General features: G+C 49.7%; 1 protein-coding gene across 7 annotated transcripts; it reads left to right on the forward strand.

Annotated features, from left to right (window-relative positions):
* On the forward strand, positions 1-27,853 carry CCDC136 (coiled-coil domain containing 136). Of its 7 annotated transcripts, XR_006552919.2 has the most exons (20): positions 1-146; positions 941-1,048; positions 2,612-2,866; positions 2,950-3,024; positions 8,576-8,899; positions 11,122-11,233; positions 11,824-11,992; positions 12,242-12,382; positions 12,719-12,874; positions 13,156-13,326; positions 13,803-13,988; positions 15,518-15,712; positions 16,157-16,384; positions 17,822-18,328; positions 18,706-18,933; positions 20,002-20,283; positions 21,028-21,336; positions 23,389-23,495; positions 27,282-27,400; positions 27,526-27,853. XR_006552919.2 is itself a non-coding variant. In XM_006074387.4 (19 exons), exons 1-18 carry the CDS (start codon positions 89-91, stop codon positions 23,488-23,490), a joined length of 3,606 nt encoding a protein of 1,201 aa, XP_006074449.3. In that variant the 5' UTR covers positions 1-88; the 3' UTR covers positions 23,491-23,495; positions 27,526-27,853. The 7 variants fall into 7 exon arrangements, 5 of the variants coding, with proteins under 5 accessions (XP_006074449.3, XP_006074448.3, XP_006074453.3 ...); XM_006074387.4 differs by lacking the exon at positions 27,282-27,400; XM_006074386.4 differs by lacking the exons at positions 23,389-23,495; positions 27,282-27,400.

The following is a 27,853-nucleotide window of genomic DNA, read 5'->3' on the forward strand; positions in this document are numbered from 1 at the left end:
CACCCGGCTCCGGTACCCGGCCTCGCGGCGGCGGCGGCGGTGGCGGCGGCGTCTGCTCCGGGAGGCAGCGGCGGTGGCGAGAGCGGCCATGGAGGCGGGCGCCGGGGCCGGCGCGGGCGCCTCGGGCTGGAGCTGCCCGGGCCCAGGTCAGAGCGCCCCTCCCTCACCTCACCAATGCCTCTCCTTCCTCTTCTCCATCTCTCCTCCCCCCAGACCCCCACGGCCTCTGCCCCTTCCGCTACTCCCCACCTTGACGTCCGAAGTCTTCCTCCTCCCTCCATCCTGCCCCCAACCCGGGCCCGGTCTCCATCTTTCCCGGCTGGGTCTTCCCCACACTGGCCGCATCCTCCTTGGCAGTCCCTGCCCTGAGCCTTCTCAGTCTCGACTCTCCAGCCTCATACTGCTTCCAGCCCTAGGGTCTCTACAGATCCTGCACCCGCTCGCACCCCTAAAGCTTCTGAGCGCGGGGCGCGGGTGGGGTGCACGAAGTCTAGGGAGAGATGGAGGGGAGGGGAGGGGCTCCGGTCCACGCGACCCCCGCCAGCCATCGCCGGCCCCCCTCCCCACCTTCCCCTTAGGCGCACTACCTCACCCTTTCAGCCTCTTTACTGGCTCCCATCCTCTGCCATTCTTGTCCATCTTACCCCCCTGTCCCCTCTGGGCTAAAGAGACACACACCCTTTCTGCCTGTGCAAGGGAGAGGAGCCTGGAACAGAGGTTGCAGAGGAGGATGGGCAGGGCAGGGCGGGGTCCCCAGAGGCCCAGCCTGAGGGGCAGCTTGGGGAGAGGAGTCGCAGTGCCTGGGAGAGTGAGCCAAGTACTTCCACCGGAATGAAAACCCCAAGGGCTCCGAAGGGCTAGAAGGTGTGTCCCTTCCCCTCCCTGCCTCACCCCAACCACCCTGGCACCACCACAATCCCTCCTCTCTCCCTGCTCACAGGACCCACAGTGACCACTTTAGGCTCCTATGAGGTGTCCGAGGGTTGCGAGAGGAAGAAGGGCCAACGCTGGGGGTCCTTGGAACGGCGGGGGATGCAAGCTATGGAGGGTGAGTTTTCCCATAAAGCTTTCTTTCCTTCCCCCTCACCCAATTTTCCTTCCTCCCTCTGACCCTCCAGAACTCTGAGCCAGGACACACACCTTCCCCCTAGTTCAGCTCAGCACCTGCTAGCCCTCCTCAGGGCTCAGGCTTTGAGGGAAGTTCAAGGTACATCCTTTTGGGGTTCTAATCACCAGCTAACCAGGTTGTGTGTCCCGAGGGAGCTGCCAGACAGAGAAAGAGGCCTCTTTGGACAGAGCTTTGAAGCAGCCTTTCAGCAGGGGGTTTGTTCTCTCTGCCTCCCGACCCAGATCCCAAGCTGTCTCTTATTTTGAAAAGCAGGAAAGTGAGCATATGAACTGTCTTTCTGGTGCTGCCACCACTGACTTCAAATGGAAGCCTGGTGGCTTTGGTTCTCTAGGCTATCTTACTGCCTGAAAGAGGGAGCCTGGGAAGGGGGCTGCTGAAAAGGCCAACCTCCCAACACATATGTATTCCCACCTCACCCATGTGACTTGGCAGTTGCTGCCAACACCCGGAGGATGCTAGAAGGATGCTGGTCCTGTTGCCAGGACTTCCTGTGAAGGGTCCCAAGGTCCCTGTGCACATCCAGTGTGGACAATCTTGCCCCCACCCCCACCCCCCACCCCGGGGAGACAGATGATGCCAGGGGTCCCAGATGAATCTTAGGCTGTGGTTACTGGACAAAACCAGACCAGAGATTCAGAATTTTAAAACAAAACAGTTGCCATCCAGATAAGGTTTTGCTATTTAGAGGAACTGCATTGCAGTAAAGGAGGGGGTGCTTGCCAGCCAGAGACTGGAGACCAGCACACCCCAGTTTCTTAACTCATTAAAATGGCAGGCTTTCTTTTACACACAAGTACAACCTATGACTTCCCCCTAAAAACTGCCTTGTGGTCAGCAGGGGAGGAAAGGAGACCCCCAGACACTCAGCAGGGAAAAGAAAAGTGGACTTGGTAGAAAATTTCAAAAAGGCTATTCAATGGAATATGTTTGGAAGGGCCCCAGTGTTTGTCCAGTAAATCCTTTAGATCATTTCATTCAGATGTTCTCTTTCTCTGCCTACTGACAGGCAACACTTTCTTATCATGGAAAGGTTAGCTTCTCACAAGCCACCTGGATCGTTTGTAAACTTTGTACAAACCCCCAAACTGTAATTCTTGCCCTGTTTGGCTTAAAGACACACCCAGTGTCTGAATCCTTTCTTGACTACTTGTACCCAGAGACAAGGATGGAAGAAGCAGGTATCCTTGTGCAAGCCGGTCCCTGGCTGTTCAGTCCACCTGAAGGCAGTCCTTGGAGGCCCCAGAGGCAATATTGATCCAGAAAGCGCCTGGGAGGGGGATGGATACCTCCAAACTTGACTCTCACACCTCGGGGCTCCTCAGGCATGCAGGTGCTGCCCAGGGGCTCCTTGGGGGACAGCAGGTGGCACTATTATACCATCTCTGCCCTCTAAGGACAGTGAGGTGGAGGGCCCTCTAAGGACTGGGGAAGAAAGTTGGCTCTTACTCACTGGCGAGATGTTGCGGGGGGGTTCTCTCCTAGGGGAAGTGTTACTCCCAGCTCTCTATGAGGAGGAAGAGGAGGAGGAAGAGGAGGAAGAAGAGATGGAAGAAGAGGATGATTCAGGGCAGAAAGGTGGCAACGCGGGCTCCCTGTCGATGAGCAAGCACCGAGGCCTGAGCCTCACGGAGACGGAGCTGGAGGAGCTAAGGGCTCAGGTGCTGCGGCTGGTGGCAGAACTGGAGGAAACCCGGGAGCTGGCAGGGCAGCATGAGGATGACTCTCTGGAGCTGCAGGGTGAGCACCTGTGATGGGGCTGGAGGGCTTGGGCCCAAAGGCACTGGGTCCCCAGCCTGACACCAGCTCCCCTGTCCCTGCAGGGCTCCTGGAGGACGAGCGGCTGGCCAGCGCCCAGCAGGCAGAGGTGTTCACTAAGCAGATCCAACAGCTCCAAGGTAATTTCTTGCACTTGGACTGGCGGGTAGGCAGTCATCCGAGTACTTGTGTCTTGAGGGTTTAGCAGAGGCACAGCAGACCAATGGAGCCGAACTCGGTACTTTCTCCTCACTTTCTTCTACTATTCTTACCCTTTTCTCCTCATCTCTCCATTACCCTCTTAATTTCCTTTTTTTTTTTTTTTTTGCACCTCTAACTGACTCTTCTGTCCCCCTCCTCCTTCCCTTTTTTTGCCCTCCCATTTCACCCCCTTTCCTTGAGGCTAACTCCCTCTTCTCCCCTCAGTCTCTCCCCTTTTTCTTTGTTCTCCTGGTCAGTGCCAGGGGTAGGTAGTCAGGGTTGAATTGCAAACCATATTACTTTTTCCCCCATCCCTCCAAGAGCATCATGGGAAGAGTGGTGAGCCAATGAGAAGTGACAGGAGGGGACTCAGATGAGAATGCTTCTCTTGCTACCGAGGACCGAGCTGCTGCTGCTGCTGCTGCTAAGTGACTTCAGTTGTGTCTGACTCTGTACGACCCCATAGATGGCAGCCCACCAGGCCCCGCTGTCCCTGGGATTCTCCAGGCAAGAACACTGGAGTGGGTTGCCATTTCCTCCTCCAATGCATGAAAGTGAAAAGTGAAAGTGAAGTCGCTCAGCCATGTCCGACTCTTAGCGACCCCATGGACTGCAGCCTAGTGGCCCCCAAAGCCCTTTTGTTTCTAACGCCCACGTCTCTGGGAAGCAGCAAGGCAGACATCCTACAGTCCACTGTGCCACCAAATAAAGAGGCATTTGTTACATCTGTGGGCTTTGGGAAGGTTTTGGGGAGCTGCCCTAGAAAACTGCAGGGACTCTCCAGGCAGAACTGAGATCAAGCCAAAAGAGAAGTATAAATGGAAAAATAAGGAAGGCTGGCAAGCAGGCCTGGAGAGGAGCAAGCCAAGGTGGGAGAGGAGGAGGGAAAGAAGACGTAAGCAAAGGTAGAAAATAAAACAGGAAAAGTAGACAATAAAGGTGCTGAGGTGGGAGGGGAGGTAAAAGTGTTAGTCGCTCAGTCGTGTCCGACTCTTTGCGACCCCATGGACTGTAGCCCACCAGGTTCCTCTGTCCATGGGATTCTCAAGGCAAGAATTCTGGAGTGGATTGCCATTCAGGGAGGGAGAGAAACTGCAGGAGCCATGTTGCTCTGGGGAAAGAGTGTGAGCATTGTTCTCAGGTCACCTAGATTCTTGAGCCCAGTTCTGGCACATAACAAGCTTTGTGATCTTGAGCAAGTCACTTTTATCTTTTTGAGATTCAGTTCCTTAGCCGTAAAATAGGGCTGATTTATATGCTTTATCAACCATTTATTGAGTGCCTGTATACTTGGAGGACTAGCTATGGACAACATAGATCAGATCCCTGCCCTAATGAAGAGTATATTCTGATGGGAAAGGCAGAAAACAGACAAACACCATCAGTTCAGGAAGAAAATATAACAATATGATATGGATGGGGGTAAGATGGAAGTGTATTTTTGATAGAGTAGTTAGAAATGTCTGAGAAGGGGTCATTTGAACTAAGACCTGAATCATGAAGAAGATCTGAGGGACATGCATACCAGGCAGGTGAATTAGCAACTGCAGAAGCCCAGAGGCAAGAATAAGCTTCATGTGTTTGAGAGATATCGTGGCTGGAGCAAAGTGCATGTGGGGGATTTTGCTAAGAGAGAGTTCTGAGAATTGGGAGAGTTCAGATTACAGAGGACCTTATAAGCCAGCTGAGAGGTTTGACTTGTATTCTAAGTATAGTGGAAAACATGGGAGGGTATTAGCCAGGGCTGGAGGGATATGATCCACTTTACATTCTTAAAAGAATACTTTGGCTACTCTGTGGAAATTGAATGACAACAAAAGAGTCAAAACAGTTGAGTCTGGTCAGCAAATAATTGCAATAGTCCAGCAAAGAAATGGTGGTTATTTGGATTAGAGCAGTAGAAATGGAGATGATTGAGAATACAATTTGAAATTTAGAGCTCTCAGGACTTGCTGAATTGGATTGGGGGATAAGAGAGGCATGAAAGATGACTTTGCCTTGAGAAACTGAATGGATGGTGGTGTCATCTACTGGAATGCGAACAACTTGACAAGGAACAAATTTCAGGGCTAGGAGAACCCTTTAAGACATGTTTTCTACATGTTGAGTTTGAAATGGCTATTGACATCTAAGTCAATATATTAAAGGAAGCTGCTGGATATATGAATCTAGAACCAGGGGAGAAATCAGGACTGGGGATATAAATTTGGGAGTCATTCGCATATAGATTACATTTGAATCCATGGGAGATCACAGTGAAATCACATGGAGAGATACAGGAAAAGGAGAGAAAAGGGTTCCAGGGATGCTCTGAAAGTTAAAAGTCTCACAGGCAATGAGAAATGAACAGAGACTGAAGTAGGAGGAACCACTGAAGCATTTGGTGACCTGGAAGCCAAGAGCAGAAAGTGCTTCAAGGAGACAGTGATCAGTGCTGTCAAAAGTTGCTAAGTAAGACGGCCATTGGATTGGGCAAGACGGAGGGCTCTGAGACGTTTCAGTGAAGATAGAAGCCTGACTGTACTGAGCTTGACGAGGAAAGGGGAAGTGAAATGGAGAAGGTGAGTACGCATAATTCCAGTAGTCATGTCTTGGAGAGAAGCAGAGAAACAACGGAAAAGAAGTCAAGGGACAGCTCCTGGTGTTTCGTTTTTGGGGGATGGGTCACACTGGATCATGTTGGTATGATGAAAGAAAGGATCCGCTAGAGCATTAGACCTCACGTAAGCCCAGGGGTGGGATGGGGCGGCGGGTGGTGGTGGTGGTTTAGTCACTAAGTCATGTCCAACCTTTGCAACCCCATGGACTATATATGGCCTGTCAGGCTCCTCTGTCCATGGGATTCTCCAAGCAAGAATTCTGCAGTGGGTTGCCATTTCCTTTGCCAGGGGATCGACTCAGAAATCGAACCCGGGTTTCCTACCTTTCAGGCAGATTCTTTACCCACTGAGCTATGAGGGAAGGTTTGGGGAAGGCGCCCAAACACCACCCCACGGAGGAGTCCTTGCGCACGCGCGTTGCCCGTTTCCGCCAAGAGGGGGCGCGCGCGGCCCTGATCAGAGGTAGCTGGTGTTCAGAGGCCGTTCCGGCCGCCACAGCCCCTCGGGGGCTGGGACCGGCCGGCGGCGGGAGGCCCCCTCACAGAGAGACCGCTTGGTGAGGGGCGGGCCAGTGAGATGGAGGCCATAACCAGTGAGTGAGAACTGATTTTTCTGTGCCCCTCGCCCGGCTCCAGGGCCTTCGGCGTCGCCCCGACGGCCCCAGTCTCACTGCCAACCGGCGCTGGCTCTTCAGCACCCCGGTCCGGCCTTTCCAACTCCTAGCGAGGCCGCCCCAGTGAGGGGCCGCCCAGCCCAGCCTCCAGATAAGGTCCTCCCTGGTGCCCGCAAGCTCCACCCCGCTGCCCCTGAGTGTTTCTAATTAAGAGCTTTTCAAGGTTGACCCTCCGTCATTCTTCAGTGGATCTGAGAATGTCCTTTTTTTTTTTTTTAAAGACATAGAGGAAAACCTCAGGGATACTTGAACCTGAACATCAGGGGCAGAGTGGGGAAGTGGAGGTTTCTGACAGAAAACCCACCCGGGGCCTTTATCCTAATGGCCGGTGACTTGTGTGTCTCCCCCACTAGGCTATATGCTCCAAGGGGCAGACTGTTCAGTAGTAAAAAGAGCAAGGACTTGGCTTCCTTCGAATAGGAAGGAAGTCAGAGAATCTAAGCAGAGATGTTTGGGCTTGGCACAGAGGTGATCAACTAATACTTGTTGAGTAGACTAAGTAGAGGAGACAGCTAGGATGCTTGTAGAGAAAGGAAGACTGGCAAAAGGTGTGCCCGGAACTGCACCTGTGAGCTTGGCAGTGTAGGGCCAGAGACCTTCCCCCATGCCTCCGGACTCCCCATCGGCTCAGCGTTTATGTCTGTAGTATGTCCAAGTTTTTCTAGTCAAACCTCCATTTTCTGTTCTAGTGTTTGTTTGTTTTTAATACCCAAACATACAATTCTGCGCCGGTAGTCGTCAGTAAAAGTTTGTGAACTAGATGTATCCCCTGCCTCATTTATGCATGTATACAGCAAATATTTATTGAGTACATTATGCTAGGGTCTCTGGCAGATCCTGGAGCTATAATGGTGAGCAAAACAGACATGATTCCTGTCTTCATGAAGCTTGCAAGTGAAGGGGAGGCCAGTGTTTTAATAACGCACACGCTGCAAAGTACAAGGGGCTATGAGAGTATTTAATCAAGGACTTCGCTTAATTTATTGAGAAGGTTGGGGGAGAGGCTAGGGAAGGTTGAAATCTGAAGGGAGTTGAGGGCAAGGGTTAGGGAGAAGCTGCCTTGCAAAGAGTTTGTGGGAAAGTCCTGACCCTCCTAACTGAATCCTAATTTCCTAATCCTGACCCCCAAATTTTGAATTCTGTGTTGGTGGCAATATCTTTTTACTCTTGCTCCACGTTTAGGTTCTCCTGATTCCCAATGAGTACCTCTATTCAGAAACCCTGAGATGCTCCACAGATACTGAGAGCTCTGACATGTTTATTTTGTACATTAAAACATATTATAAAATATAGGCTTGTTGTGAAAACTATCAAAGCACTGATATATATATATAATGTGGAAAGTAAAAATCCCTCTCACATGCTAAATCATTCCTTAGCAGCAACTGTGTTTTATGGTTGAGGACTTCTATCTTTCCAGACCCTTTTCTATGTCTCTATATATTTGTGTTATATACTATACGTATAAATATTTTTGCAAAAATGGATAATACCATGTATTTTGCAGCTCATTTTTCTTTCTAGTTAGTATATTATGGAAACCCTTTCATGTTTTCTCTATAGATCTGCCACTTTCTTTTAAATGGCAGCCAATATTCTATTTCATCTTCTTCAATTTAAACAATCCCTTATTGATTGGCATCTAGTTTATTTCCCCATTGTTTGATTACCTTGCTATGAGCTTACATTTGAATTTCAGCTGTGAGCTCTAAATACACATTGTTTTGGGACCAGCACTTACACAAGCAGTTCGTTGAAAATCTGAGCCTCTGTAATTTCTAAGCTCCCAGACTGAATAGATGAGAATAATCTATAAGTGTTTTTTTAGTAAGATACTTTTTGGGAAGACTCAGGGCATAAGTAAAATGCCGAAAATTAGGTCTGGTCTTTAACTGTTAGGTGATTTCATAGAAGTACCTAATACTTTTTGCTTGGGGTAGCCTAATTTGTTTTTTTTGTTGTTGTTTGTCTTTTGTTTTTTTTTGCCTAATTTGTTTTTGATGCAAAGCCTCAAGATCTGCTTTCCTATTGCACCTTACTACCTAGATTGACTCTGTTCTCTTAGGTATTCCCTTTATTCCACATCAGGTGAAGCTGTACTTCTCTGATGGGGTAGAGACCAGGTTGTCAGGAGTTTCCAGATAAGAAATAAACCTGCCTTTTACCTTGATCATCTCAATAACTTGATCATCTCAATATCATCTTTGGGCTTTGCAGGTGAGCTGCGGTCCTTGCGGGAGGAGATTTCCCTGTTAGAGCGTGAAAAGGAATGTGAACTTAAGGAAATAGAACAGGAGTTGCACTTAGCCCGGGCTGAGATCCAGACTCTGCGGCAAGCAGCGGAGGACTCCGCGACTGAACACAACAGTGACATAGCCTCCCTGCAGGAGGACATCTGCCGGATGCAGAATGAACTCGAGGACATGGACCGAATCCGAGGAGAGTACGAGATGGAGATCACCTCCCTCCGTGCAGAAATAGACATGAAGAACTCTGACCCTTCCAATAGTTTCAGTCTCTCAGATTTCTCCGAGATGCAAGGTATGAGAAAGTGAGCCCTCCTCCAGGTCTGTGAGTCAAATCAAACAGAGGGAGCTAGGCTGCAAGAAGGTGGGCTTAGATCATGAATTGGGAACCTGTAGAAGAAACTTCTAGGTGAGATTCAAGACTGTAAGAGAGAAAAGCTTGAGGTCATATAACCAATCTATGATGGTATAAGAAACAGTACCATGGAGATGTTCCCTGAGAATTCTTCCTCACAGAGCCATCGTACATTTGTTGATTTGCCTGTGCTAAAGCCCTTCCTGCTTCCCTAGTGGCTCAGATGGTAAAGAATCTGAGTGGAGGGCATGGCAACCCACTCCAGTATTCTTGCCTGGAGAAGCCCCTTGGACAGAGGAGCCTGGTGGACTGCAGTCCATGGGGTCACAAAGAGCTGGACACGACTGAGCAACTAAGCACAGCATAGTGCACAGCCCTCCCCAAGTAGAAGTTTTAGGGGGCAACAAACCAGAGCACAAGACAGCTGGAGAGGAACAGAGGTTATTTCTAGTAATACATGAGGTACACAAAAGCTTAGAGCTCTGCTCAGAGTCTCCCAGTGAGTTGCTAGGCTTCATGACATCAGAGACTTTGCCTTTATTCTGAGGCTAGATTTATGATCTGAGTATAATGGGAGGCCCTGTACTAGGCCAGGTCAAGCAAAGGCAGTCAACAAGGAATCAAAAGAACTGCAAGTTTTCCCAGCTGTAACAGGCCTCTCAGAAGCGCCTTTGGACTGATATACTCTGAGAAGGAGGCTAACACAGTTGGAAGGCTTGGGCTGTTCAGAATCTCAGCTCTGCTAATTAGCAGGATAAACTTAGCCTGGTTATTATCTCACGGTTTCCATAGCTGTGAAAATTGATTAATAAAACTTAATAGTTGGATGGGATTCTGGAACAGGAAAAGGACCTTAGGGAAAACGTAGAGAAATCTGAATAAAGTATAGAGTTTAGTTAACAGTAATATACCAGTGTTCATTCCTTACTCATGACAGATGTACCCATGGAAAGATGTTAACAAGAGGGGAAGCTGGGTGAAAATACTCCCAGGGAATTTCACACTATCTTTGCAACTTTTCTGTAAATCAAAAACTATTCTAACACTAAAAGTTTATTTAAAAAGGAAGAAAGAAAGAAAACCTTATAGGGCTATTTTGGGGATTAAATGAAATGCCTAGTATGCTGAAAGCACTCATACACAACTAACGCCAAGGCGGGAATCATCCGGTCTAATGCTTAGCACATGGTTAGCTTTTATTAAAGATTAGTTTCCTTCCTTCCTTCTATGGTAATCTGGAGTATGCCGAAGACTTTTGATTGGACTAAAGAAGGAACACTAGAAGTGAATGTCAGGGTGTTGACTCTTAGAGCGGGAAAGATAGGCCTTGGGCTCTAATTGGAGCAAGTTAGTGTTCTTTAAACATCAGCAGAATTAGTATTCTGAGAGAATTAATTCTTAATCATGAAAAAACAAAGCAGATATGTGTGTTTCTATTTTCACATCATGAAAAAGTATTGGTATCTGGAACTTAGGATCTATGCTGGGCATTTTAACCAGATCTCTGCTGATGCTTGTGGATGTATGATTTGTAGGTTCAGTTGTGGTGAGCTTTTTCGCTGGCAGATAAAAAAGATAATTAGAAAGAATTCTTGACCACGTGCAGGCCGATAGATTGGGTATGATGATAAAGGAAGTAAAAGGACAACAAGAAGTGCAAGGATGCCTGGGTTGTCTCTGAAAGCTGAGGACTGGAAGTTCACACTCTCAGCTTTTTGTACTAAAAGTGTAAGGACACTAACCATAAACAGTTGAGTGGGAACTTTAAATACAATAAACCAAAAACCCTCACAATTAATTAATTAAACCCTCAAAAGCTCCTAAAAATCTGAAGACGCTGTCTTGGTTGGTTTTGTTTGTTTCCCCTGCCATCTCCGCACCCCCCACCCCGGCCCTCTTGCTTGAAGTTTTGAAGATGGACACCCAGGGCCAGTCTTCTGGGAAGTTGAAAAGAAGGGCAGCACACTGAAAGAGGACAAAGACCCATTGCAACTTGAAACTTTCTGGGCCCCGTCTTCTAAACCTCTGCATGGGATATCTCATCTATCTCTAGAAAAAGAAACTCTTCAGCTTTATGCAGCCAGATTTCTGGGCTAGAAAACTGGGGGCTGGTCATCTGTGCTTCCTCCCTGGGGTCTCACCTCTCCGCCTGTCCTCTGCAGAAGAGTTGCTGCAACTGCGGGAACGCTACCACTTCCTGAACGAGGAGTACCGGGCCCTGCAGGAGAGCAACAGCAGCCTCACAGGGCAGCTTGCAGATCTGGAGAGTGAGAGGTACAGCCCACAGGCCCACAGGGCTCTTTAGGACAGGGCTATTCCCTGAGTAGAACCTGCGAAGGCAGATGTCAGGCTCCCCAGCCTTCCTCCACTGTGGGAGAGCTGGTCTTTCCCATGGTATCTGAAGGGTTTGAATACTGCTGAGAAGCAGGTATGGGGATCCAACCAGATGTCTCAGGACTAGAGCTGGGCGAGTTCTGAAATTTCATTTTCTTCCACTGTAGGCAGTTAGGTCTGGTTGGCTCTGCTCTGGAGTAGAGGAGAAGCAATTCCTTTGTTGTCCTCCCAGACTTGATCCAGTCTAAGGATGCATTGCCTCCAAATTGGAGCTGGCTTGACTCCAGTCCCAGCCTGGAGCCTGACTGGACTAGTACCCTTAGGGTATCTCAGAGCCAGACATGCCTTTGCAGGTTGAGGTGCTGGGGACTTTTTCTGTCATCCTTCAAGTGTGTTTGAGAGGTAAATCACAAGAGAAGGCTCCTTAACTGTCTTTTGCCTAAAATGAAGGCATCAGGACCAGGCATACTTGGCAGGTTGTGCTGGGCAGAACGCTCTCCCGAACGTGGCTCTGGGGTTCTGAATTACAGGACACGAAGAGCAACAGAAAGGTGGCTGGAGTCCCAAACGCTACGGACTATGAGGTCAGCAGAGTCTCAGACCTCAGAAGAGGATTTCCTGGAGCCCGATCCTGGAATGCATTTGTTGCGGCAGCAGCTGCTGGGAGCCAAGGAGCAGATGCATGACATGCAGAGCAAGGTAGGGAAAGGCCAGCTCCTTCACTGCCTCGCTCTTACCTTCTCCTGGCCTGTGTCAGCAGCATCTCCTTAGACACAAGGTCAACAAGGGAGACAGGTGCTATGGCAAGAGATCAGACTCTGGGGTCTCACTTGTGTGCCTTTCATGGAATATTCCAGTAAAAGGACTGCCATACTCTGCCTAGGTCCATTCCCAGAGTTCATATGGTCCCTGTAGTAATTCAGGCTTCCTGTTCCATTTCCCACACAGTGTAAGAAATTGACTTGTGAGTTGCAAGAGCTACATCACCATCGCCGGACCAGCGAGGAGGAGCAGAGGCGGCTGCAGAGGGAGCTCAAGTGTGCACAGAATGAGGTGCTTCGGTTTCAGACATCCCACAGCGTCACCCAGGTAAACACGGATAGGGCCGGGCACCAGGGGAGGGCAGAAGGGCCCGATTGGAGTTACCGCTTCCAGGGAGGATGAAGACAGAGGTGGGCTGCGCTCTACTGACTCTTGGCCTGCAGCCAGGGGTACGGCCAACTGGAGAGCAAGTGGAGAAGTCACACAGCATTGCATTCTAGAATGGTAGTCGTGATGGAGCGTCTGCTGCAGAGAAGAAACTAAATGCTAATGCCCAGGGGAGCTCCTCAAGATGTCCGCTCAGCAAAAAGAACCACTCTGGTGTGGAGAGGGGTCTGCTGATTTCTGAGAGTAACCACTCTTCCCACATCCTCCCCACCACAGAACGAGGAGCTGAAGACCAGACTCTGTGCCCTGCAGCAGAAGTACGATGCTAGCCAGGATGAACAGAGTGAGCTCTTGAAGGTGCAGCTACAACTTCAGGCTGAGCTCCGGCAGCTCAAAGTCATGAAAAGCACAGTAGAAAGCCAGAGTGAGAAGGTAACAGCAACCCGAGATGAGGGGCTGCTCAGGTGCCAAGAGATTTGGGCAGGGTGGGGAGAAGAGTAGAGCATTGAGAGAGCTCCAGCTGCCACCTGTATGGCACTGCAGGTCCAGGACTCCAGCTGCCCTCGAGTCCCCCGTTGGACCAGAGGGCAGCCTGTAAGTGCAGGGCAGGGACCAGTGGATTCTCAGATTGTCTGTGTCTGAGGGCGATTCCAGCAGAAGAGTGAGTGGGTGGAGGACTGCAAAGGCACTGCCCCAGGCCCCCTCCACCGCAGGAGCTACAGTGCCAGCTACAGAAGCTGCAGCTGCAGTGCCAGAGCATCTCATGTGAGAAGGACAAGCTGCTGGACGTGCAGCAGCACCTGCGGGACACTCTGCGCTGCCATGAGGCCGAGGTGCAGCACCTCAGGGGTGTTGTGACCACCTACCAGGAGAGCAGCGAGAAGGTAAAACAAGCTTCAGGTGAGGGAGAAGGTAGCCCGGCAGACCCTCCCACGAGAGGCTGGGTCCGCAGGAGAAAGGGATGGTAGTTCTATGGAGGAGCTGTTGGTGAGGAGACTTTATACCTTACTATTAGAACCATAATCACATCCTGTCATTCATGAAGAACATATATGTAGGTCCGTATACACAACTATGACTGTGCCCAGTGGAAAGGTGACCTCAGAGGGTCACAACACGCTCGGCTTCCTGTGATTTTAAGTCCAAAATGACTGTAGAAAGGAGGCCCTTTCCCTTCCCTGCCTCCCCAGAGAGGAAGCCCCCAGTATCTGTGGAGAGCCTGTTAGGGATTGGTCCATCTCAGGGAGTTCCCCCCTAGACCTGGAAAGGACAGGGTAGGACCCCTTAGCCCCTGCCCGAGAGGGGAGAGAGTGGCCATGGGTCTCTGGGGATAATGGCGGGGTCTGCCTCCCCACCCCAGAGTGCAGAGGTCCACGCCCAGCTGCAGGAGACGAAGCGGCTGTACCAATGCAGCCAGGAAACGCTGGACCGGCAGAAGCACATGTATGACCAGCTGGAGCAGGAGTTCCTGCTCTGCCAGCAGGAGCTGCAGCAGCTCAGGAGCACCCAGTCCATCCTAGAGGACAAAGGGAAGTGTGCTAATAAGGTAATTGTAACTAAGACAGGTGAGGTCTCCCAAGCCTTGGAGAGAGGAAGTAGAGGGGCAAGAGATGAAGTCATGCAAACGAAAGGCTTGATGGACTTCCTGTCCAGTCACAGCTGAGTGTGGAAAGGCAGGGAACAGAGGCAGAACCCATGCTGTTAACATTAAAACTTTGACTTGACCTTCACTTTGAGCCTGAGCTACAGCTTAGTAGAATCAATACATCTGGGTCCAGTCTGAACACCTGAAGATTTTACACATGATTCCATGAGCGTAGACTTTATACTTGATTTTTAGAACTATAGTGATATCCTGTCATTTGTGGAGGAGAACATACACGTAGGCCCATATGCACAACTATGACTGTTAGAACTAGAAAGAGAAGGTCCAGTTTTCTGAGGCAGATTGTAGCTGCTCTTGTCAGAAGGCATGGTTGGTGCCCTGAGTGCTGATTGGTTATTAGAAGAACCTGGGCTTTTCCAGGATTTATTCCATGACTTCAGAGTAGTTAAATTCTCAACTCAAATCTTACCCTTTTTAAATTGAGCAGAATATTACTCTTACCTCACTTTGTTTTAGTGAAAAATCCTGGTGATCAATAAGGCCTTCCTTCCTCACTTTCCCTTTTCTCCATAGTGTGTAAAATGCAAGTCATTATTAATTAGCCTTATTGAGTACTTTCAGCTCCTGATCACTGGCAGGAAATGGAAAAATGTCAACACATGATGCAAAATACTCCTAGAATACTCATTTGCTCCTGCCACAGCAGGCTATGTCTCCAGGGGAAGGCCTTCCGAAGACACAGAGCTGGAGATGTTTTTTGGGCTGCCGTAGTAGTCCACCTGCCTTTCTACACCCAGGCTCACTTTCCCTTCTCCCTCCACATCGACTCCATTGAGAGGTCCAGGGGGTCCATATCCCGCTTATCACTTCCTCTACTAGGGGAGGGGACCATAGGAAGGGAGAAGGATGTTGGCACACAGAGGCAGTCTTTTCTCTAGTCCTAAAAGAGCATTGAGACTAGTCTGATACTAGAAGATTGGGTTTTTGGAGTCATAGGATACTTTCGTCTTCTCAACCCCAGCTTAGCAATAGTCCGTACTTCTCTAAAGATTCTTAAAGCTGATTATGAAAACAAATATGGGGGGAAATTAGGGTGAAAGTACATCCTTATTGGTAAGGAACATAATCAGTTATAGAAACAACTGGAGAACTAGAATTCCCAGCACGGTGGGAAAATGGTCTTCACCAGAGGAAAGAAGCAAGGGGGAGGTAAGAAGGGAGGGGCATTGCCAACACTGTCTTGAAAACCACCCTCAGAGAGGACTAGTAGGCAAAATATCCAGCACAGCCAAACTTCAGCCCTGAGCCGCCTGCTGGGGTTCCCGTTCAACATCTAGGCCTCTAGGGGGCGCAGTGGGGCTTGGGGTGATCAGTCTAAGGTGACCACAGGGAGGGAGACCCTCGTGAATCACAGGACAGAACACAGGCGTGGTCCGCTGACCACCCTGCGTGCCCCGCCCCATCCACAGTGTGATGCGCTGCTCTTCAGACTGACAGAATTGCAGGAGACTTACAAGGCCAGCCAGAAGGAGATGGCACAGCTGCAGATGGAGCAGTGCGAGCTCCTGGAGGAGCAGAGGAGAATGCAGGAGGAGCAGGGCCAGCTACAAGAAGAGCTGCACAGGCTCACGTTCCCACTCCCCAAGTCTGGTCTCTTCCATAAGGTAATGGCGGCCAGGGCGGCCGTCAGCTGCGAGGCCCTTCCCGGATGTGAGCGACCTGAGGAGAAGTGAAAGGATGCAAAAGGAACTTTGTCTTAACTCCTCACTTTCTCACCAGTCTCCTCACACAAAACTGCTCAATATAGCCGATTAGGGCTTTAAATCTTGAAATACAACCTCAACTCTGAAATCTGTCCAGCATTTTAGATATTTAGTCCATCTGGAGAAAATGTCCTTGAAATCACTTTGTAAAAAGCAAAAGACATCCACCCACAGGAGGTCTGTACTCCTCCACTGGCAGGTCTGTGTAGAAAGACTCCCCTCCTATCCCAGGTGGGCTGAGCAAAGCCAACTCCTTTGAGGGAAGGGTCCCCAGAGGGAAGGAGGCAGAGGTCTTTCCGTGTAACTCTCACAGTGCCGCCCACTTCCTTCCACTCCACCTCACAGAGTCAGGAGCTCCTCACAAAGTTACAGGACCTGTGTGAAGTGCAGATGCTCTACCAAGGCATGCAGGAGGAGCAGAAGAAACTGATACAGAACCAAGAGAACATAGTAAAAGAACAGTTAGAACTGCAAGGAGCGCTGCACCGTTTCAAGGAGTCCAGCTTCCGGGAAGTGTTGGAGAATCCCGAGGATCCCAAATGGCCTAAGTCCTCAAAGTGTGGTCACAACAAGGTAACCATAGCAAGAGGCAGGGAGACAGTTCTGGGGGCAGCAGTATGCTAGGGAAAGGGGCTCCATAGCAGGGTCTGAGTTCCGAAGGCCTCTTGGGCCAGGAGCAGAGAGGAAGCTGAAGCCCACTCATGGATTCCTTAGTCACGGCTTTAGGTCAGGCCTGAGCTGCTCCTCCGGATGGATGCCCAGCTGAAGCACTGTGATGATCAGGAAGTCTGTGATCTCCTGATACTTTGAACTCAGTCTCTTTAATACTTCATTTTCCAGATGTAGTTGGAAGTAGATCAACCTAGTGTTTGTTTGGGTTCTTTAGGACTGACTCTAAACATGTTGTCTTTTCCTCATGAGCTGGTTGATGATTGAGAAGTTCGCTTTCCAGTGATCCAAATCTGTAACCTTTTGGTATTCTACATGAGGTATATCTGGGGCCATTTGTTTCTAAGAGAGAAATTCCCAGCATATGGGGTTCTTGGTACTGACCTCACTGTCTTCATTGGATTGGAACTTTGCAGCAGTAACAGCCAGGTCAGAGGCGTTAGACTAGAGAATCCATGTGTCTCAAACACCAGTGAGTGGTCAGGCCTCTGAGGTCATACTAGTGGAAATTTCTAAACAAGTATGTTCGGGATTGGGAGATGCATTTGGTCTGAGGCCTCAGTGTAGGCAAGGAAGAGCAGGAAGACAGTTTCCATTTAGGTGAGATCGATTTGTTCAGATATTAGCCTATACAGGCAGATAGATGCATAGAGCAGCAGAAGTCCAAACCGTGTGATTTGGTTGATCAGGTTCCAGGGGCCTCCGATTTCAGCCTGGATAACAGAGACCAGGAACCAGACCAGAAAATAGAAAATATTTCCTTAACTGATCAGATCTCATCCTGGGCATCAGCTGCCAAGGAGCCAGACCCAGAGGGCCCAGGAAGCATGCCCAGAAGCCAGATTTGGAATTGAGGCAGGAGAGGGACTCATAGTGAGACCCTGATTGGAAGTCTTCATCTTCCAAGGGAGGAGTTCTTCATACACTCATGTTCGTGGCCAGGGCTGATTTTAGAATTGGGAGTGGAGGAGGGGACTGAGCCTCAGAGGTCAGGATAATGGATCCACCTGACTAAGAAGAGAGACAGGAGGCTGAGTGACCTTGAGACCCACTCAGTGCTGCTCCAGGGAGAGAGGAGGTTACCAGAGCATAGAAGCCAGGGGAAATGAGAGCCCAGAAATTGCGGAGTGTCTGCCCTAGGAGATTTTCTCCAGTGAGTAAGAAATTGAAACATGCCAGGTACCTGCAGGCTAAGTGGAAGTCCTGGGCTGCAGTGAGCTGGGAGGGCCAGGTGTGCCATTTCCTGACCTGGGATATCAGACATCCTCACCAGGAGGGGTTCCACTGGAAGGACCGCAGCATCTGAAGTAACGCTGGTGTCTCCCCACCCACTCCCGCCAGTCCAAGATGATCATCGCCCAGATGCAGGCCCTGCAGGAGCTGTACGAGGCCAGTGAGACCGAGCAGGAGCTGCTGCAGCAGGAGCAGGAACGGCTTCTGGAGGAGCGGAAGATGCTGCAGGCTGACCTGCAGCTCTGTCTGGAAGAAATGCAGCTGCTCCAAGACCAGTCCCCTTCAATCAAGATGAGCCTGGACTCCTACAGGAAGAGTTACACGAGCACAACCACCAGCAACGAAAACTGCCACAAGAGCTGCAACATCAATGACGATGAGGGCTACCAGAAGAGCTACAGCAGCAGCCAGGCCAGCGAAGAGAGCCTCCTCAAGAGCTACGAAAGCAGCACCAGTGCCAGTGAGTCCTATCAGCGGAGTTACCTCAGCAGCAGCAGCAGCAGCTCCGACACCTATAAGAGAAGCTATGGCAGCAGCAGCAGCTCCGACACCTGTCACAAGAGTTACGTCAGCAGCAGCATGGACGACGAGCTGGCCAAGCCTGGAGATGTGGAGGTAAAGGCAGTCAGGTGTCCGGTCAGACAGGGGACAATGGTTCTTGTCTCATTAGGAGAGGCCACGGGGAAGGGCCCAAGAGGTGAAGTGGGCAGCGGGCTCAGAGCTGAGCTGGGTGACCGTCAGGAAATGAATGAGGTGCTCTCCCCACTTCCTATGGAGATGCAGTTCCATCTGGACGGAAGTCTAAGATTCTGGACTTTTCATCAACACAGTCATGTGCTCTTCATGGGAAGAAATCCAGTGTTCTCCCCCTGGGCAGCTTCAGATCCTTTCGGCCAGTGTTTTGTACCCATGAGAAAAAAGGGCCCAGCGAAGAGAGCGGGTGGAGGGCAGGGGCTCCTCAGGGTGCCCTCCTCACTCCTCACCCTCCACAGCACCTTGAGGACGTGGTCGCCAAGGTGCTGATCAAGCTGCAGGGTGTGCAGGCCATGTACCAGCTCAGCCAGGAAGAGCACACGCTGCTGCAGCAGCGAATGAAGAAGCTGCTGGATGAGCAGAAAGAGCTCAAGGAGGAGCTGGATGCCTGCGAGAAGGAATTCAAGGAGTGCATGGAAGGCCTTGAGAAGCCCGTTGCCTCCCAAAACGACAAGGACAAGAATGAGGTAACTGCTTTCAGCGAGCGAGGCAGGGCTTCTCATAGGTGTCCCCAGAACCCAAGGAGGTTGGAGTCCTTTCAGAGAGGCTGAGGGTGAGACGGGAGCTCACTGCTAGCTCTGTACAGGTGCCGTCCTCCTGGTGGAGGGATGGAGCAGGGACTGAACCCCAGGCAGCAGGGGCAATCTGCTGGGCCTCTGACGGGCATTTCTCAGGCGCCCACTGTTCTGGAATTTACTGATCATCAAGACCTCTTGAAATGATTTTTTTTCCCTCTGCCATTTTGTTCTCTCTTTTGTCCTAGAGCACTTCTGTAGAGTTGCATTTTTTTTACCTGCCAATTTTCTTTAGTTTGTATGTATTCCACCTTGTCTCTTTAACTAGATTGTAAGCCCCTCAAGGACAGGGCCGGGTCTTTTGGATTTCTCATAATACCAAGCAGAGTGCTCTGCATCCCTAGGAATGGGATAGAGGGCATTGACTCTGACCAGGAGTAGTCCACTGTCCAGTGGGGGTCACTGTATGCATGGGAGAGGCTCAGAGAGCAGGAAACACATGGGCCTCCGTTGCTTAGTGTTGGTACCTACCTCGGGGGCCACAGTGTGCTGCCAGAAGCCAGGAAGGACAAAAACCAGTGAGGAGTGAGCAGGGTTGGCAGTTGCCTTTGTTTCCAGGGCAAGGTGCAGGAGCCCAGTCCGGTCTCAGAAGGATATGACACAGTTCCTATAGTAATGATTGACCTGTTAGAGAAATAGCCTGAGTCAAGTCCCATGGTTCAGTTAGTCCAGCAGTCATTCCCCCACCAGTTCATAGTAAAAGCATAATTTAAGTCATCCTTTTTTTTTTTTTTTTAATCACATTAGACTTACACTAGATGTAAGTCAGGTGCCTCAAGTTAGGGAGAACCTCTTTGTAAAACTGTTTTTGAGGCTCATTTTCCACGGTTTTCACATTTTCTGTATTATCTGCCTCCCCCCGGGCTTTAGCAGGGAGATTCTGAGGCCGGGACCCCCAGGCAGGGGCCAGACTGATCACGTAGGCCCAGCCACAGGTAATGGGCTCTCCACTACCAACAGATCAAAGAACTGCAGGCCAAGCTGCGGGAGCTGCAGCTGCAGTACCAGGCCAGCATGGATGAGCAGGGGCGGCTCCTGGCTGTGCAGGAGCAGCTGGAGGGGCAGCTACAGTGCTGCCAGGAAGAGCTCCGCCAGCTCAAAGAGAAGAAGTCTTCTGTTACCAAGGAAATCAGGGGCAAGAATGGCAACAAGAACATGAACAAGAATGCCAATGGGGTGAAAAATAAAAAGGTGGCCAAGCCAAGCCTAGAGAGTACCAAGAGCGGCCTTGAGACCACGAAGGTGAGTAGTAACCTTAGTAGTCAGACGAGTAGGAAGTTACCAGAGATCCTGGGAATAAAATTCATCTTCATCACCACTGTGACCAGATGAGGTCACTGTAGAGAAGCTTCTGGGGTCTCAACTCGTCTAGAGTAGATCCATCTTGGTTGTGGTTTGGTCCTCCCTTTTCTTGTGAGGTCAAGGGGAGGGTAGAATATGGACCACTCGGATCTGGAGCTTTAGCCCCCAGGCTAGATGACTGTTTCAGGTAGCCCAGTGCAATTTGTGGAGGGGTGGGAGGTTGTTTTCCTAGACACATGCCCAAGAGAAGCACCAAATGGATGAAAAGAAAGGAATTTATTCAAAGCCCTGTGTACACAAAGATGGAAGAAGATTGGATAAAATGGGAGCCACCATGCAAGGGTAGGAAACAGCAGTTGAGGTGTAGGATCTTTAGCTCTGGGAACTGTTGGAAATGGCTAATAGCCGGATAGGTGTAGTACCAGGCAGGTGTGGTCCCGGATAGACATGTGGTCCCAGGTAGGTGTGTGGTCCCAGGTAGGTTTGTAGTCCCAGGTAGGTGTAGTACAGGCACAGAGAAGTTGGGTGTGGCTACCCTCCACATGGTGCACAGGGGCATCAGTTGGGTCCTGGGACACAGTACTGTGTATGCACCATGACACACCAGGAAGCACATGTTCCCAAGGTGGTTGAGCATCCTCCTGAAGGTGACAGCAGCATCCCCGGTCCTGCCCCCGCCCACAGAATCTGGAGGTGGTGCTGTACTATAAGGCCAGCCACACATCCTTGGATGGTCCAACAAAGGAGGAGAAGAAAGAGGAAACAGAAGAGGAAAAGGAGGAGGAAGTCAAGGAGGAAACAAAGGAGGAGTCCCAGGACGGAATGGTTTCTGAGCCATCAGGTCCTAAAGAGGTTAAGTTCGAAGACGATCAGGAGGAGAAAGACGAAGAGTTCCCCAGCCAGGAGGGTAAGGACGAAGACGAGGAGGAGGAGGAGGATGACGAAGAAGCTTCAGAGGAAAGCAACCCCCTCAAACTTTCTGAGAGCAAAAAGGTAACCATAGCTGAAGGCTAGATCGTGGGGGAAATGGGATCTTGGTTGCAAGTGCCCAGTGTTTGGGGGAGGCCCAGCCCTTGGATGGACTTCGGCAGGAACAAGAGCTGGAAGCTCTGAGGCACCCTACTGGGGAAATGGGAGTGGAGGTGGGGACCACCTTTTCTGGGAACCGTGGCGTGCTGGTTGGAGTCCCACCTCCTTACATCTATGAGGTAGCCCTTGTTACTTCAGGAGGGTTCGTCACCGTCTGCTAGCGCTGCGCTGAGGACACTGATGGGCATTTCTGTCAGCCTGGGCAAGTCATCCAGTCCTGCTTTCCCGAGGTGCACCCCTAGGGCTGACTTCTGTTGCCGTGAGGGGTGTGGAGAGGCTGGTGTGCCTCCTGGGTTCTATATAGTGTTACAGGCATGAGGAAGTGGGCGGAGCCCATCAGAAGTGCTGGGACATTCCATCTGTACAGTAGGGCCGTTGGCCAATCTCAGGAGGCCAACCAGAGCCCTTACCCTCTAGTTACCAGATCTTGGGAGGTTGGACAGGAGTGTCCTGGGTAACATACCAACAGTACAAAAGCATTTCTATATTTTAAAAACTGGTACATCTATACAGGAACATACTAGCTGAATCTCTGCCCTGGTTGAAGTTAACTGGGGGCTCTGATTTCTGAAGGGTTTGATTAGTATCTGAAGAAGTCCTCAGTTTACAGTACTGATTATTTTTGTCCCTTTGAACACAGGGTAAGAAAGTAAGTCTCTTGTGGTGGGATGTCCCAGTCAACTCTTAAGGTTTTCTGAAATTTTCTGTCAGTCTGTGGCACTGGCCAAGGACCCAGTTATAGTTCTCTGTCAATCTTTTGACAGAGGACCTTGACTTAGGATGTGGGAAGTAGGATTAAGCTCAGCCCCTCCTGCAGGGTTCCATTTCTTTGAAGTCTTTATATCCCGCCACATGCCTGTTCAGAACCTCCTCCTCAAAGATCTCCTTGCCTCATGTGCCATCTTTCTAGACAGCAGCCTGGATTTTTCTACTTCAAAATCTACTACATTTCTTGTGTCTGCTTATGGAGATGTCCCTTTGCCTCCATGGGTCCTGCCTCTTTTACAGGCAGCTCTACTGGTATATGTGTTGCTGCTGCTGCTAAGTCGCTTCAGTCATGTCCGACTCTGTGCGACCCCATAGCTTGCAGCCCACCAGGCTCCCCCATCCCTGGGAATCTCCAGGCAAGAACACTGGAGTGGGTGGCCATTTCCTTCTCCAGTGCATGAAAGTGAAAAGTGAAAGTGAAGTCGCTCAGTCATGTCCGACCCTTAGCCACCCCATGGATTGCAGCCTACCAGGTTCCTCCGTCCATGGCATTTTCCAGGCAAGAGTACTGGAGTGGGGTGCCATTGCCTTCTCTGGCATATGTGTTACTACCTGCAAATCCACTTTCTGTCTGGAAGACGGTTGCAGTCACAACTAGACCTTCTCCATTGTCAGCTTGTTTTAGTGCATTTTGTCTCACAATGACAGCATCAGACTCCAGGGGATGGTAGGGACCAGAGCCCAGAACACAGACTTGGTAGAAAGCAGCCAAAACACATGGCTAACAAAGGGCAAGGTGGCCTGGCAGGAGACTGCCCTTCCTAGAGTGACCCAGGCGGAGCAGACATCCTGCACATCTGGAGCACCCAGCTTTACTCCCTGGAGCTTCACTTTGCCAGAGGTACTGATCCACAAGAAATGTCTTGGTGCAGATAACTCTGGCTTGACAAGATACAAGTGGGATATGACAAGCCAGAAACCTGGTCCCGAATTGGACCTAAGCTGCTGCTTTTAACCCGTTCAGTTTTGCGTCTTCTGCAGGCCACCTACGAGAAGATCCAGGCCCGAGTTGTGGAAAAGAAACACCACTGCTCTTGCTGACCTGTTGTTTAACCTTTTAATCTCTTTCTCTCTTCCCTTTGTTTTATCATCTTCATTATCTGTTGGATTCATGTGTGTTTGTCTTTTTATACCATCTCTCATCTCCTGGTCTCTCCTCGTGCCTCTTCCTCATTTGACATGTTGCAGTCATCCCCCGCCCCCGATCCCCCCATCTTCTCCTTGCCTCTTGTAGGCCTGGTGGTCATATCGGCTTTGCTCTGGTGCTGGTGGGCCGAGACGTCATCCTAATGCAGGTACTGGTATTGCGTCCTCTCCTTCCCAGGGGTAGAGGGGGTTGCAGGTTGCCCTGGCCTCTCCTCTTCACCCTTTCTCTCAGTGGCTTGCTGCTTGCTTTTGCCATTTTACAGCAGGTGACAGTAATGACTGAGTGTTAGTCCTGGCTTCCCATTGGGCTACCACAAAGCCCATAGCATCTCGGAGCATGTCTTCCTAACGTGTGGGGAATTGGAATGCTCACCATTGACACAGTTTGAGTTTCTGTCCTCTGGGTTGGAAAAATCTGGATGATTGCAGCCTCGTGGCTACTTTCAGAGCCCCTTCAACTACTTCCAATGAGAGATGTCTGACTGCAAGGCTTGCCTGGCTGCTCTTTGTCTTTGTTTAGCCCTAGAGCTAAGTTCTCACTATAACCATTAATTACCGCCTCCCCCCTTGGGTGAGAGAGGAGGTCTGGAGAGCTGTGAGCCCCAGGGTCATTTGTATGAGGGCAGTCTCAGTTGTCTGTCAGCCTTGGCATCAAACTCCACCATATTATATACTTCCTACTGAGACATTCTCTGGTTTGGGAATTCTGGTCTCCAAAAAAAATCAGAAAAAGAAACCCACATCTCTTTTGAGGGGTCAGATTCTGTTGTAATTGGCTTCCCAAGCTAGACTTTCTGAAGAGGATGTGGTATTGGTGAAAAGTTTCCATTCACCAGAGATGCTGTGTTCTCAGGGAACCAAACTGATATATTCTGGGCACCAGTCCACATAATCTGATCTGTTAACAGGACACCAAGTTCAGGAGGTAGAATGTAGAACACCCCAAAGTAGAACCCTTCCAGAACCCATAAACTATTCTCCCTTGGCCCATTTTGGCTCCTTTCTCATGCTTCACCTGCCACTTCCATCACCCGCGCTCTCTTCTGCTGCTGCTGCTAAGTCGCTTCAGTAGTGTCCGACTCTGTGCGACCCCATAGACAGCAGCCCACCAGGCCCCGCCGTCCCTGGGATTCTCCAGGCAAGAACACTGGAGTGGGTTACCCTCTCTTCTAACATCCCTGTAAATGGGGTGCAGTTGGCTCAGAGCACACGCAGGTTCAGAGTAACTGCTGGACCATTCATTGTAGCATTTATCTCTGTTTCCTTTTCTCTCCTTCCTGTTTTCCTCCTCACCTTTTATTTTCTCTTCAACCCGTCTCCTCCCTTCTGTTAGACATCCTAGTTACCTCTCGGACGGTCTAACTCCTTTGGTGTGAGGACTCTCTCCCTCTACACTCCTGGATTTCTGAGTCCCTCCCTGTGGGATGAGACCCAAAGCATTCAGCCATAACCTTTCACCAATTCACACCCAGCCAGGCCTGGTCCAAGGGAGCTGAAGGAACTCCTGGGTAAGGGTCCTCTGGGAGGAACCTGTTAGCCCAGAGCCTGGCTGCGCCCTAGTATGCCGACCCCCATCTAGGAACTGAGGCTTCAGAGGCGAGTAGCAAGTGTGGCAGGGATGTTGGGTGAGTCTATGTCTTACTTACAGCTCAGTCCCAGTGGGAAAAATGGATAATCTGAACATTAGTCTCTTCAAATGTAAGCAAAAGATGGTAAGTCCTCTGGCTTCCTCATATGAGGAACAGATGAGTTCATGTATATGAAAATATTTTATAAATGATAGAACACCACAAAAATAATAATGAGCACATACTCTTCTTACATAATGCATACTATATGCCAGGCACTGTTCTAATCACCTTGTAAGTATCAACTCATTTAATTCTCGCAACAACCCAACAAGGTAGCTATCGTCAGTTTATACATGATAAAACTAAGGCCTAGGGAGGTTATGTAATACAGCCAGTAAATTGTGAATCAGATTCTAAGGTCTTAGTATTAGCATCAGATAAAATTCTAATCTCTTGGACTTCACTGTGGTCTCGTAGTTAAGATTCTGTGCTTCTACTGCAGGTAGGGTATGGGTTCAGCCCCTGGTTGAGGAACTAAGACCCCACATGCCATGCTGTGTGACCAAAAAAAAAAACGAAAAAGAATTCTCATCCTGTCTCACTGTATCTCTCCTTATTTTGAGCAGTTTTCCTTGGTTACTTCCAAGTAGTTAGGAAGACACCATTCAGCAGCCTCTGAGTGCAGCCTCAGGTCTCATTGGCTCTCTTGCTAACTAATACCACATTGCTAACTTATTTCATGTATTGTTTATAAAACCCCTTTGCACATTGCATATGCTGAGCATTCTTTCCCTGTCCTCTGCCTGCAGTTGATTTTTTGGATCCAAGACAGAATTTTCCATTCAGCTCTGTGAAATCTAGTTCATTGTCCACTGTTCTCACCTATAGATTGTTTTTGTTTGTTTTTTCTCTTGGCCCTGTGGTTTCAAAATATGTTCACTCCCAGCTTCACCTCATGCTCAGGGGTGACCAGCCACCATCTCGTCTTCACCTGAGTTACAGGTGAGGGCAAGCCTTTGGAGGCCCTCTGCAGGCTCTCAGGCTCACTGGTCACACGTGAGTGCTCATGCAGCAGGCTGCTGTCAGCCTGCTCTTGGATTCTCATATTCTTTCCAAGGACAGCATGGAAAATCTTGTCAAACACATTGATTAAGTCCCCAAAACACGGATTTTCTTGATCAGTCAATTCACTAATGCAGTCTGAAAAGAAAGCCTGACATGACTCACTCCTTAGGGACATCCACACCCACCCTCCCCTCAACCAGTCTAAAGTCTCGCCTCTGCCGAGTGTAAAAGGCCACCAGTTCATATTTATGGGTTCAGCTCTTTCCTCCTTTAAGAACATCAGGCTAATATTTTTCTATTTTTAATTTATTTATTTGCCTGCATCGGGTCTTAGTTGTGTCTCACAGGCTCAGTTGCTCTGTGGCACGTGGGATCTTAGTTCCCTGACCAGGTCCTAAACCCACATCCCCTGCACTGCAGGGCAGATTCTTAACCACTGCACCACCAGAGAAGTCCCAGACTGACATTTTTCGCAATGCATGTCAGGTTGTAAGCATCTGAGTAAATGTTTTTTCTAGCTCCCTTTTCAGTTATCTTCTCACATGAATTACTCTGTATTTGCACTTCCAACATGGTTTTGCTTTTCTTTCATTTCATATCTTCTATTCTTCTCAGTACCTATTTCTACAAATGTAGGAGATTTTCTTTGATCTTTATACTTGGCTTAAAAATCCTCTTTTTAGAATACAGAGGTATGGCCAAAAGGCCAAAATAATTACTTTTACATTAACCCAAGGAAGGCAAGAAAGGAGAAACAACAGAACAGAAAACAATAGGACAAACAGAAAGTAAATGTGAAAACAGTACACCTAAAAGGCATAACAGTGATGCCACAATGAAATGAGGCAGCACTCCCCAGGAAAAGTCTTCTTAGACCCATTTTTCTCTGAGCAAATGCATCCTTAGCGTAGTGAGTTATTCTAGCACATGCTCAGGAAGCCAGTCACCAGGCCCGGTGACTGGAGGTGTTTTAATGACCCTGGTGTTTGCCTCCCAGGGCCAGTGACCGGCTTCCTTGAATTCATCCTTTAAGGATATCATCCTCCACAGACAGTCTGGGCTGCATAAGAACCTCACGTTGGCTTATACTCCGTGGTGCAGTTTCTTCCCTTCTCCCCCCAAGTCTTAACATCCTCCTTCTTGACTCTGAGTTCACTTTTCCTCCATCAAGCTAATGATGCTTCTGCTTCTCCCAAGGACCTAAATTTACCCTCTTTTTTCCTGCCATGGCATCTAATCCTTTATGGCAACCATTTGGATGCTCTAAAATCTGCTCCTGAGCTTGCCTCCTACACACAGGGGCTGGTTTTCTTTCCACCCCATGGGACGTGAGTAGAGGCAGCCCACTCAGGTGATCCAGTGTTGTTCCAGATACCTAGTGGTGCCGGAGCTCATTGTCTGCAGCGGTCACCCAGGAGGTAAGAGAGACTGGACCGTAATGATGTTGCTGAGGTATCTCTCAGCACCAGTAGGCAGGGCGTTCTCTGACTTAGGGAAGGGTTCAGAAGGCTGGGCACTCACCATCTGTCTTTGGTCCCCACAGAACATGTTTGGGATGTGGAAGCCTGTGGTGTTCTTGGCTCTTGCAGCTGTGGCTCTGTATGTGTTACCCAACATGCGACCGCAAGAGACAGAGTTCTGCCTCATGGAGTGATGGCAGGCCTGGGCCAGCCGTGGGGCAGACTCCCAGTGGCCACTACCCTCAGCTTTGGGCAGGACACACTGTGCCAGCGGCCCCACCCCACCCACATGTTCCCCGTGTCCCCATCTCCTTAGCCTCCGCCATTCAGGCTTACGGGGAACTGCTGGCTCCCATCTCCTGCCCTGTCTCAGAACCTGGGTTCCTTGTAATTAAATGTCAACTGAATTAC

This window comes from Bubalus bubalis, chromosome 8 (assembly GCF_019923935.1).
Source record: "Bubalus bubalis isolate 160015118507 breed Murrah chromosome 8, NDDB_SH_1, whole genome shotgun sequence".
Taxonomy (NCBI): domain Eukaryota; kingdom Metazoa; phylum Chordata; class Mammalia; order Artiodactyla; family Bovidae; genus Bubalus; species Bubalus bubalis.